The sequence below is a fragment of the Ostrinia nubilalis genome, chromosome 6, assembly GCF_963855985.1.
Source record: "Ostrinia nubilalis chromosome 6, ilOstNubi1.1, whole genome shotgun sequence".
NCBI lineage: Eukaryota > Metazoa > Arthropoda > Insecta > Lepidoptera > Crambidae > Ostrinia > Ostrinia nubilalis.
Genome location: NC_087093.1, coordinates 11,575,333 through 11,588,651, shown reverse-complemented (window position 1 = coordinate 11,588,651; position 13,319 = coordinate 11,575,333). Strand labels below are relative to the sequence as shown.

At 35.0% G+C, this 13,319-nt stretch overlaps 1 protein-coding gene across 2 annotated transcripts; it reads left to right on the top strand.

The window, feature by feature from the left end:
- Positions 1–2,747: 2,747 nt before the first annotated feature.
- LOC135072966 (androgen-dependent TFPI-regulating protein-like) lies at positions 2,748–13,253 on the top strand. 2 transcript variants are annotated; one of them, XM_063966972.1, is made up of 5 exons: positions 2,748–3,181; positions 7,648–7,788; positions 9,286–9,506; positions 11,853–12,022; positions 12,571–13,252. In XM_063966972.1, exons 1-5 carry the CDS (start codon positions 2,939–2,941, stop codon positions 12,585–12,587), a joined length of 792 nt encoding a protein of 263 aa, XP_063823042.1. In that variant the 5' UTR covers positions 2,748–2,938; the 3' UTR covers positions 12,588–13,252. The 2 variants fall into 2 exon arrangements, with proteins under 2 accessions (XP_063823042.1, XP_063823041.1); XM_063966971.1 differs by having other exon boundaries at positions 11,853–13,253.
- Positions 13,254–13,319: the final 66 nt, after the last annotated feature.

Sequence of the window (13,319 nt, the reverse complement as noted above, 5' to 3'; positions counted from 1 at the left end):
TTACAACTGCTTACTGTTTGCGTATTTTATGTAGGTACCTAATTAGAATTCCGATCCATCAAAATAATATTTATTTTTGTGAATTAGTCCAATCATTCTCAGCTATTATCCAGAAAAACATTCACCAAAACAAATATTAATATTATATGTTAGATCGCAAACATATATCAGTGATTTCCCCAAAAACTATTGGCATAGTACTGACGCAGCGACCATGGTGAATCACCTTGAGCATGGTAAATATTTAGGAGCCGACCACGATATAGGTACATATAAAGCTTAACACTGTGCCACCTTATGTTATTGTAATAAGTGATATTTTAGAACAAAAATTTATAGCCTAATGTGCTGTCGTATGTACAAAATATGTCCGTCATGCTCATGAGATGCAAAACAGTAAATCTAATCACATCTAGGTGCAAAAGCGATTCATCATCATCATCATCATTTCAGCCATAGGACGTCCACTGCTGAACATAGGCCTCCCCCAATGCTTTCCACGTTGATCGATTGGTAGTGGCCTGCGTCCAGCGCTTCCCAGCTACCTTTACGATGTCGTCGGTCCACCTTGTAGGTGGACGTTCCACGCTGCGTTTTCCGGTGCGCGGCCTCCATTCCAGAACCTTGCTGCCCCATCGGCCGTCAGTTCTGCGTACTATGTGCCCAGCCCATTGCCACGTCAGCTTGCTTATCCGTCGGGCTATGTCAGCGACTAGCAATTCATTCATTGCTAATATTTAGAAAGATATGTTTAATTAATAAACAAGAAATAGTATTACTAGTAGTACTTACAAGGTTAGGTCAAAGTACGGTCGCAACCAATTGTGACTTTTTAGATGAAAAATAACACCTATTACAAACAACAAAAGATGACACACGATGGTTATTTTGAGATTGACACGGTTTGTCCATTTTCTATTTTTTGTCATATTAATACATTCAATGGAGACAAACACGTATCTTCTTGAGAGGTTTTTGCCAGGAATAAATAATACAATATTTGTCCTCTGGTGACCATGAGCTCGTGTACTTGTGGTTACAGTACAGTTAAAACTTTTTTCAAGATAACTCACACCTTATAAACCACAATTTGCCTTTGTAATTTGGCTTCTTATTTTCTGAAAAGCTTCCTAGTAATTTTTAGGCATCAAATTAAGAAAATACTGCCCGTTTTCACCACCAACCCCTAATTTTTAAGTGACCCCTATGGTTATACTTATCAGGAATTTCGTTTTCATAGGGGTCACTTATAAATTAGGGATTGATGGTGTAAACGGGCGTAAGTCTTGTTTACCTCAAGTGAACTATAAATATTATGCATGTATAGTCCAGTCAAATTAGACATGAACCCTGCAATAATTCGCATACAGCTGAAAATTGGTACGAATGTTCGGAGCACCATTATGAATTAACTGTGAAAAGTGCCCATCGATCCGACTGTGCTAAAAAAAAATTCAAATTCAAACGGTAAGTTTTATCACAAAAATATGTATGACAAGGTTTAAGACCATACAATTATCTATCAAAATTGTCTATACACTTTCTCCTAAGAGTGTATAGACAATTTTTTTTCGACGGGGATCGAACTAGGAACCTAATTGGCGATCCAAAACCGTTGGCCTACTATTGTCACCAATAGGTAAATGTGTGTTTGCCTTTGAGATTTTAACCAACTGGTCTCATCCCGTGTTATCTTACAAAAACCGTTTTTAGCGATAAAAGTAAAACATCCTAAATTTGTGCTATTCCTGCAAATAATTTCAACACTTAGGCTGAGTTGCACCATCTTACTTTAACTTTGGGAAACGTCAAAAATCTGTCAAACTCTATGCAAAAAGCACCGGTCATTGTTATGGTTAAAATACGGTGGTGCAACTGAGCCTTATTTTTGTGACTATCAGTAGTTGTAGAGTCAGAAAAGAGTAACAAAATACTAGTACATTAAGTAATATTCAAGACGATGTAGGTAGAGCTACATATTTTGGCGACTACTTTTTACCCCAGGTACAGTCGACATTACATCAGACTATACATTATTGTCGCAAAATCGCCTCTATTGCAACAGCATAAGATGCCACAGTGTTTCCTTTATGTGCTGTCGTCCGTCTGCCGAGCCGTCAAAGAAAGACCGCTAGAAACACTAAGGTAACTTTTCAGGATGAATATTTAATTTGGGTAAGGAGCGGTACCTTTGGAAACAAACTGGTTTATTGATGAAAATCAACGGTTTAGTAAATTTCTATTGCCTTCCTCGCAAGAAACGTAATATCATAATGGTCGGAATAGTCAGAAAAAATAAAATTTTAAGCTTCACCCGCGTGAAATTTATTTTGTCACAGATCGTCATAAATTATACACTATTATGTTATTCTGGGTTATAAAAAATAATACTGTAAAGTTTCATCAAAATCCGTTCAGTAGTTGTGAAAGAGTAACAAACATCCAGACATCCAAACTTTCGCATTTATAATATTAGTAGGATAGTAATATAGAGAAAGAAAGTACTGATAAGCTTGTCTTATAATTAAAATAAAAATACAATTCATATTGAATACAATAAAATTCGATCACCACTAATTATTATTTTCAAAATCATTGAACGGTTGGAAATAATCAACTTCCTTGAAATAAGTTACCAATATTTATGATGATGACCATAAACTTTATCATGTCATTGACGTCACCAATTTGATTATCTTTTCCTCGCCGAATCGCATTAGCCATCAACCTTAAAGTTAGTAACGATTATTTCAATGTCTACGAGCTATTCAAATCAAAGGTAGTGCCAATTATAGAGCAGCGAGTAAATGCGGTGCTATAACATACGGAAAATACACAACTACTGATCTATGACAGGTCGCGAGTCGGTTGCCGATAAGGCCAAACGATTTGTCTCATTCTGAATAGGAATCTCACAAGTGACGGACACAGCACTAAAATGTGGAAATTCGACAATATAGTAAAGTTTATGGTGAATGAAAAAATTAATTTACCAACTAAAGGGGTTTATAAAACAAGTGAAAATATTTTAAGAGTGCGGCTATGCGTTTTTATTTCGGCGTTTGTGCATTTAGTTTTTATAGCAACGAAACTGTTGACGATTGACTTCACAAAGGCTGAAGATCCTGCGCTGTGGCCGTATGCGAACGTGAGGTGGAAACTCATAACATGTTGGTTTAATGTAAGTGGTTGATAAATAATAATTATTCGCCTACTTAACAAGTTCCTGCAAATTCCAGTACTGACGTGCATTGGCGAAAACTTTTTTACATGAACAAAAACGTTTATTTCCATAACTAGCTTTTGCCCGTCTTCACCCGCGAGAAATTTAGTTTGTCACAGATCGTCATAAATTATAGCTTAAGTATGTTATTCTGGGTTATAAATAATAATACTGTAAAGTTTCATCAAAATCCGTTAAGTAGTTTTTGAGTGAAAGAGTAACAAACATCCATACATCCACACAAACTTTCACATTTATAATATTAGTAGGATATTTTTAACGGTATTTTATTGATACCTAACACTGCACTGCTTTTCAACATTCCTGTGGTGAAGTGGTTGGAAAGCCGGTAAGGGTCGTAGTTTCGAATAGGGAAATTAAAAATAAAAAGGCACTTGTAGTTGGGATATTGATTAGGAACATTACATGTTTTGGCGGTTAAATAAGCCATATCAGACGTTAAGGTCGTACATGAAAACAGTGAAAACTTCAAGTGTTACAACCCAATTAATGTTTAAAAAAATTTAAGACTCTGGTGATTTCTGGATGGTAGTAGATTTAATTTTAAAGAGACGAATTTAGATATTTCTTACAGGTGAACGTGTTCTATATTAGATCAAAAGGTAGTAATACCATCTAAACTCTGATTTTTAATTCGACGGAATTTTGACATTTCAGAAGTGTTGTCCACATTGAAACATTCCCACTAAGAATGGAGAGCATTTTCATAAATTAAAAAATAATCCTTTCTTGAATTTAAGGTTTCACTTGAAAAACTAAGGCTTAAAAATGTACCGATCATTTCAAAATGGTTATGTATTTGAATTTTTATTATCATACTTTTGAAGTTACAAAAAAAATTGGGAAATTATTTTTCTATTACTGGACTCCCTGGCCAATAATCCATGGGTTACAAACCTTTTTTATGAAAATCCTTTTGTTAATAAAATCTTAGCTTCATAAAATAATCAATTTAACAAGATGCCAATTTTATAATCCAAGTTGATTATGATGACGATAATGATGATTGATGATCAATGCATATTTTCGTTTATGATAATATGTTGTTTTACCGTGTTAAAAACACGTTTTTTTCTATTTAATCATTAAAATGTACATAATAATTAGGGTACATTAAATTCACAAAACAAACAATAGTTCATTCTTGTAAGTTGTACTTGATGAAATTTCATTTCATATTATTTATTAATAATTCAAAGCAAAAAAGGCTTATTACATCTGAATTGTCAAAAAATGACAGCTGTCAGAATTCCGTCGAATTAAAAATCGGACTATAAGTAGCATAGTACTCAATACTCGAATAAGTTTATTGCTTCCATAATAGTAAATAGGTGTTGGGAGATACCATGCCATGTTGGGAGAGGAAGGGAATTTCACTCAGTCTGCTGGCAACAACAGAAAGAAAATTCTAGCAAAAGCATTTGGGAACTTGATTAATTTCTTTATTTATTAAGAAAACTTAAATTAAATTAAATAAGTATCATACAAGTAGGATTCTAGGAATATCCTGTTACATATTTTATCAATATCCATTTATTTGTCGACTGTCTAAATCATATTTGGCTATCAAATAACATATTTTGGGTTAGTTGTGTGATGATGATAATGCTATCACAACTTTCTTATGTATTCTCGTACGTACCTACGTACGAGAATACATAAGAAAGTTGTGATTATCTAATCAAATTGATAATATTATGCTTTTCATCGGAAAATTTAGGAAATTATGAGATTAGGGATTATACAGGGTGTTTGGCAGGAAACTGTGTGAAACTTGGAATTTGATTAAAAAAAAATGGTGATAGTGGATTGCCAATGATTTTAAAAACATCTCTAGCTTCTTGTCTTTTTAATGATATATCACACGTAGTAGTTCGATATTGAAATTCGACAAAAATTAAAAGTTTAGGGAAGAAAATGGAAAATAATACAAAAATTATCCATACAATGTTTCTTATCAAACATCGTAAAATTTTCTGCTGTACTCCTTTTCATAACTATTTTTGTGTGTTTTATTTCAAAATCAAATTAAAAATAATAGCCATATTATGAAGAAAAAAGTTAAAAAAATTCAAAATCTACTTTGTCAATTTACTTTACTTACTACTTTGTGAATTTTAAATCTTTGGACAATTTCACAAGCTATAAGAATTTATTTTTATTTTAGAGTAAAATTTATACGAAATTGTTCTCTTGGTTTGTTTATGAGCATATAACGGTTCCACATCAATACTTTTTGCACTTTTATATTTATTAATTAGTGTTTATTAAAAATACAAATCATAAAGGCGTTATTGTTTTCACACAATGTTTTCTGTGTTTCTAAGCAGAATGTTTTGCGAATATTTGAATCTATGCATTAGTTATTTAAAATCTATGCTGCATATTAACCTCGCGCCAAAAGTCAACTTTTTTTCAACTACGTCAACGATGTTTACTAATGTTTGGAGTTCTCAGACTGAGTATCTTCTTCATGTTGATGGCAAGAAGAATTTAAATTCCTCTAAAGAGTGTAGCCATGCCCTAAAGGTTCAACCAAACTAACGCGTGAAGCCCGCAACTTAATTTCTTCATGATAAATTGATTCTGTAACATGCCGATATGGTAAACGATGTAGTTGAACAATATTTTATTGAGTGACCTTTATGTTACATTATGCAATAAAAATATGTGATTATTTTGATTTGATTAGTGCAATAAGCAGAGCTAAATTTTAATTATAGCATCTCCCGGAAAATTTAAAAATGTGAAGTGCACAAACAAATTTATTTAGCATTTTTTATTTACACTCAAATAACCTTTCATACTAATTCGATACGTCTTTTGTGTTCTCCTTTAAATTAAAAATATGACACATTGTTTATCATGGACTTACTTTGTTAGAATGATATAAAACTCGCTTAGGCGGAGTTGCAGCACCTAACTTTAACCGTAACTTTGTATCGAGTTTGGCACATTTTTGATGTTTGTTAAAGTAAAAGTAAAATGATGCAACTTAGCCTTAGTGTTAATAAGATTTTAACATACACAAAAATTGTAAAAAAAAACGATACCGTTGAGTTATTATAAAAATACTCATAATGGCAACAAAAAGAATAAGAGCGTACCTACTTACATTTTTCTAGTGTGTGAGAATTTAGGTAAAAATGTGTGAATTAAGTTTTAATTAGGATAAAAGGAATTTGCAAAAAATATTGACAATTAACGTATACTTGCGAGTACCTAGGTTCGAAGGTCAATTTTCCGGATTTATAAAAAGAAAACAATGTTTTTAATTCAAAGGAAACTACGAGTATGATCAATCATAGTTTATATTTGGAAGTCCCCGAAAAGTACTACATTATGGCTTCGTGTTTAAAATTTTATAAGGCTGAGTTGTACTTGCACCACCTTATTTTAACTGTACCTAACAATAACATCCGGTGCTTTTTGTATGGAGTTTGACAGATTTTTGACGTTTGTCAAAGTTAAAGTAAGATGGTACAACTCAGCCTAAGACTTCTAACATAATACAAGGGCAATTTAAACCATTACCAGGGTTGAACCAATTGTTGAGTAGGTAATAGATCCAACTTGAGGGTCATTAAACAAAATTAAATTGTAGGTCAATTCGAGATTGCGAATTTTCTGTTAATAATTTTAAGGACCAAGATTTTGGTATACTACACAAATGATTTGTTATTTCATTATAGTTTATTGACTGAATAAGTCATTACGTGCTAATTTTGCATGTCTATGATTTGTTGACCTTGATCTTCTTAGCTAAGTTGCACGCCGTGATAAAATCTTATCGACGATTTTAAACGGCAAACGTACTTATGTGCTTATCGCGTAAATTCGATAAAATGGCACGATAAAAGTTTATCGCAATGCGCATTAGGATGCGCTACGCATTAGGGCGGCCGCTAGTTCTAAAAATTTTCATTTATTTTGCTTTTGTGCCGTGAACCCGTGACTATGACACCAAAGCCACAAACAAAATAAGAAGAAGACATGACCCGAAACAATAAAAGTTTCTGTTAAATTCTCCATACAATACGAAACTTTTATTATGCTTTAACCCCAAATAGTTACCTAACCTACAATATAGTTCATGGTCCAGTGCGCACGTTATCAATGTCTTATTCTTATCATGAAACGTCAACTCTCCGTGCTCTAATCATGAATCTCCTTTCAATGTATGTAGGTAGGGTAAAAGTACCGTTTTTGGTCATACTAAATAATTTTTCTTTGTAAAACATTTTAAACTTACAAAATTATCATTTTATTTATAGCTCAATCTTTAGTTTTAACTTTGTGATTTATAAAATTCACTAATTTCAATCTTAGGTTCCTTATTTTAGCCACAAACGGGGTTTCTAGGTTGATATGAATTTTACTAATCATAATATTTTTTGTTTTAGCTAGCATCATTGGCATATCTCCCAGTATGTATATATTGCGATTGGAGGGAGATCAGAGGAGAAGCACAATGGGATCACGTGAAGAATCTCAATCAAATCAGATTTTTGGTATTCACCGGCTTCATATTCCCCACTACCGCTGTAAGTTTTTAGCAAACACTTTTCTTGTTTTTATTAATGATATATTTTTTAAGTTGTTTCTGTAGGTATATTGCAGCATTTTTTAATGGCAATCTAATGTGTTTATAGTGATGCAAAAGTAAATAGGTCTGTCTATGAATATTATTAAGTATGGTATAACATAATGATCTAGGGGAAGGACCTAGTCTTTTAGACTACTTTTTGTCTCAAAAACATAAAAAGAGTAAAGAGAGAAATAAAGTTACTAGGTATGTGGGAAGTCGTGTTGGCGATTTATAAAAATCTATTTAGGTACATATTAGACTTTTGAAAATGAATAAAGTGTTATTTTGTATTTTTGTGGTTCTATCGAGCAAAACCGAGGGTGGAAGCTAGTTTCAAATAACAATGATCTAAACAAAGAAACCTCATACTTTTTTTTTTCGAAGTCATTTTTTTTCGTAATAGCTTTGAGTATTATAATTAAATCATTATTTTTAATTGAGGTTACAGTGCTAGAAAGATCTAATTTTGATAAAACGTTTTTTATAAAATAATAGACAAAGTTATTAAAAGATGTTTAGTCTTACAATTAGATAAGAGTGATTGAGTGATTTACTTCAAAATGCTATAAAATGTAAATTCCAGCTGGAAATTCCAATATTTCTAATGACTATACAATACAGGGTGTTAGGTAAATGGGTATATGAGCCAACACTAGCCCATGTTAACATGGTCATATAATTGGTATGGTGAAGTCAGAAATTTGATATCATCATTTTTTTTTTAATTTTCATACAAAATAAATTTTATAAAATCCGATTTGTATGAAAATTGAAAATTAAATAATTACAAAAATACAAAATACAAAATTGTTTATTCAGAATCAGGTTTGAAAAAACAGGGTTTCGATTGGGGTTTTCTTTTAAGTATAAGTAGATACTTGTGTTAGAAAACCCCGCTCTCCATTTACAATAATTTACATTATGAAATTATACAGCTAGGAAATACCATGCATTGACTTATTTTACAAGTAGGAACTGAAAATTGTGTGTGTGTGTGTGTGTGTGTGTGTGTGTGTGTTTTAAATTAAATGAAGATATCAATTTTCTGACTTCACCATACCATTTATATGACCATGTTAACATGGGCAAGTGTCGGCTCATATACCCATTTACCTAACACCCTGTATAACTAACTTTTTAAAATTGTTCTGGCGGTTTAACATAGAGATAGATCAAACTTCCTTCGTAATTAAACAATGTACCTACACACGGCTACACTGTTAGGTAACTATCCATTTCCGTTTTTGCTCTCGCTCTAATCAAATGGTGATTCTTTGCGATAGAACGAGACGACATGACAGGCAATGGATAGTTAACACTGTGGCTGATGGTGCATAATTACTATTCATTTTAGGTCAACAAAATAATGTGATTTACTATCCATTCTTCGGTCCATGTATAAATCCGTCACGCCAAAAAAAGATGATAATTAATTTAGATGCCGTGATTACAGTTCGCAGACATACTTTTTTGGCGGCTGTGGAACAAGGACCAACTGCTTCTAGCACCAGCAGGGGTTGATAAACTTGTACCTTTCTGGACCCAGCACTGCATGCACACAGTTACCCTGGTGTTTACCCTGCTAGACCTGGTGTTAGTGCCGCGGAAGAGACCAACCAGCATGGTGCCTGGTTTATCTGTCATGATGACTGTTATCACTGTCTATTGTGGTGTGTAAGTATATTTTCCATTTTCGTCTTTATTTAAAGCTGAGGTTATCACCCATTATTTTCATGAATGTAGTTAAAGACGACTAGAGGGACACTATCCGTTCGCGATAAGTTAGCCGCTGGCGATATGACGTCACTCGAAGGCCTCAGCCTCGAACTTAGCGGGCAGCGGGGCGGCGGCGGCGGCGGCGCGGGAGCGGGGCGGGCAACGCAGACCCGTTCTCGAAACAAGCGGGCAGCTCGCGCGGCGCTTTAGCGGCGAAGTGTTGTGTTCGGGGTTGTGTTGTCGAGATATTTGTTTTTATTCGCAAACGAAATGTCTGAACAACGGCGACAATTTTATTTCGATTCAAATTTATTCCTAACGCTCGATGAGGATTCCGTCAACTGGGACCGCAATTAACTGGGACCGCGGTCCCAGTCGCCGGATGCGTAAAAATTAAATAATTTTCTTCCGGCGACTGGGACCACTCATGGATTTTAGTACTGTACCGATTTTGGATTAAATAATATTTTCTTTAAAGTTATCTAGGGGCCATCCATAAAGTACGTCACACGAATTTCATGATTTTTTGACCCCTCCCCCGTCCTTGTCACAGGTGGTCACATTTCTGAGACCCCCCCTCCCTAGTGTGACGTCACATGTTTTGCAATTTCACATCGAAAAATTATTAAATTAACAAAAAAATAGCAACAAATAGAAACAATAAAATCACGCGCGAGGTACGGTGCATTTGGCGGCATTATAGGCCAGTAGAATTTGATTTTAAATCTGAAATAATTCCTACAAAAGATTTTATTGATTTAATGGCTTCATTGGTTGCCCATTAAGACTCTCCTAGGTTTTCGACTTCGACGGAGTTGTGCTTAAGTGGTGGGGGTATTTTTTAGTTTAATTTATAATTCAAATTACGCGATTAGTACCTCAGATATATTAGATTTTGAAATGTGATGTCACGAAACTTAGGACCCCTCCCACCCCTTGTCACACCATGTCACACTTTGTCGACCCCCTCCCCCCCTCTTTACGTGTGACGTACTTTATGGATGACCCCCTATGAGTGGTCCCAGTCGCCGGAAGAAAATTATTTAATTTTTACGCATCCGGCGACTGGGACCGCGGTCCCTGTTAATTGCGGTCCCAGTCGCCGGAAGCCTCCGCTCGATTTATTGTGGGCAAAAGAAGGAGTGCGCTGCCCGCTCGTTACCCGCTCCTTCGCCGCTGCCCGCTCGTTGCCCGCTCCGGCGCCGCTGCCGCGCCGCTGTTTTCGAGAACCGGTCTATTTGATTTCACGCATAAGATCCTGCCGCTGCCGCGCCGCCGCCGCTCCCGCCCCGCTGCCCGCTAAGTTCGAGGCTGAGGCCGAAGGGAAGCGTCTATAACTATAGCAAACTAAATTGAAAATATTTTTTATTTATTAATATTGATAAAAATTGTGTATTTGCGTAAAATAAGATACATTAATTGAGTTTAATCACTAACTAATTGCGTTTAATCGCGGTTGGGAGAGGGGACGCGCATTCCACGGACCGGCAAACTTAGCGCGAACGGGTAGTACAATGCGAATAAGGCCTCGCCAGGTCGTCTGGCCAGCGCGGGGATTACAGGCCAAATTATACATTTTATATTGGCCGTTGATTTAGGAGAGGGCGTGCTACCGCAGTGGAGACTAAATGACATAATGATTTTATAGAAAGACAATGGCACATCAGGTGGCATCAATAACAAAGTGGCAGGCACTTATTAGTTATAATAGGCGCTATTTTGCATTGTCAACTATTGTTATTTTATATTAACAGTTACGAGTACCTAGTTGCAAGTACCGAACATTTGTTTTTATAAGTACGTTTTATTATACAAATATTAAAGTACACTCGAAAAGTGCCAGTGCATGCGAGCCCTTGCAAGTATGCACTGGCACTTTTCAATTGCAATTAAGTCTGTGGTTGGTGGTCGAATCACAGAGTACGAGTATACAGTGTTCATTCAATAGGCTAGTTTCCTAAAAAATTTTTTTTAGTCCGTCATGTTTAATATCAAAAAATATTGGACACATTATATTTTTATTTGTCAATCTAACAAATAATTACATAGTTATGGTGCATTGAAGTTCCGCGCGACCGTCACAAAGTGCGGCACTTTTATGCACTCATTGACGTCACGGGCCTCTTCTTATGAACTTTGGCGCGCTTTACCTCTATCTAAATTTTTATTAGTTTGAAAAAGTGAAAAATAAGTGTTGAGTATTTTTTGATAAGTTAACTGACGGACTAATTAAAACTCTTGCTTTTTGACCCAGGAAACATCCCTATTCATAATTTGGACCTTACAATTTATTCTCTTTTTCAGGTGCGCTGAAAGTATTATTGTCCAAGGCGAATACCTGTATCCAGTTATAAAAACAATGAGCAATTTCAAACTCGGCCTCCTGGTGCTGTACATCATTGTCGAACATTTGTTTTATTTCACTGGACAGTTCGTGCTGTATGATTTTTTGTGGGGACAGAGTAAATCTAAAAGTGAGCGCTTACAATTCAGTTCCAGCTAGTAAAATTGTCCTATCGTCCGCGGAGGGCATTAGTAAAAAATATTGCATACAGGGTGATTTTGTAAACAGTATCCAAAAATTTTTAATAAGCTCTATTGAACAATTTAACAATACTAAGTACTTTATCTTAATTATTATTTTTAATCGTGGTATTTTTCGCAAAAAAAAATACTGAAAACATAATTCACGGGCTTATTTTTACGCACCATAATGTCTAAAGCTTTGCAGTTGCTTGTGTGTACGTAGGTATTTGTCTATGAACGAAGTAAATTATCCACGTGTCCCAATTTTGAAACCGCGTGCAACATAAAAATAATTAAATATGAAAAACAAAATATTTTCTTTACGTAAATCGAATAAGTTACTGATTCTGACTGAGTCGCTCCTAAAAATTTGGACACTGCAAATTCACCCTGTATAAGAAAGACCTCTGATTGTCTTCAGTAATCTCTTTGCCAGGTCTGTACTTCAAATGAGAGTTACCGTATTAGAGCTTACTATGTTGACGTCATTTTTCAGGACGGGACCTTGCTTGAATAAAGCGCCATCTGATGAATGCAAATACGATATTCTTGCCTTTAAAGATTAGCTGTACTAAATGCGTTCTGCGGTAAGGGATTAGAGGTGGAATTGTGTAAAGCAATCGTAATCATTTGACAGTTCATAGCGTACGACAAAGCGTTTGACAGAATAATCGTACGTTATGAACTGTCAAATGATAACGATTGCTTTCCACAATTCTACCCCTGGTCATAGTGAACGCAGCATCGTGTATTGAACAACATTGTTGGTCAGGGCAACGAACATCGGTCCGGGCAATACAATCTGTCAGCGGTCGTGACCGGTGACCGCAGACCGCATGCAGTGTGGCGAATCCTTTATTACTGATACGCACCGTCAACGTAATGTTCGTTATTTTGTAAATCTCTTTTCTTCTTCCTAGCATTTAGTCAATTTAGGCTGAGTTGCACCATCTTATTTTAACCGTAACAATAACAATAAATGGGCTTTTTGTATGGAGTTTGAAAGATTTTTGACGTTTGTCTAAGTAAGATGGTGCAACTCAGCTTAAGTTTAGACAGTATTTTTTATATTAACTTTGGTGTTTGTTAATATGTATGTAAGTTAGGAAATTCGTGTGATCGTTGTAAAAATAAGAATAATAAATATCAATAAATGTTGTACATAATTTTTTGAACCTGATGATGATGTGCTATTTGTTATGTTTTATCTACGATGTAGGAGCGACGGTACATTATCTAAAATTA

What these genes read in the sequence shown, in the direction of transcription:
- LOC135072966 (XM_063966971.1), top strand. Translation starts at nt 2,939, where the DNA reads ATGTGGAAATTCGACAATATAGTAAAGTTTATGGTGAATGAAAAAATT. An exon ending in TCATAACATGTTGGTTTAAT is followed by an intron (nt 3,182 to 7,647) that starts GTAAGTGGTTGA and finishes TTTTTGTTTTAG; the next exon opens with CTAGCATCATTGGCATATCT. An exon ending in TCATATTCCCCACTACCGCT is followed by an intron (nt 7,789 to 9,285) that starts GTAAGTTTTTAG and finishes CCGTGATTACAG; the next exon opens with TTCGCAGACATACTTTTTTG.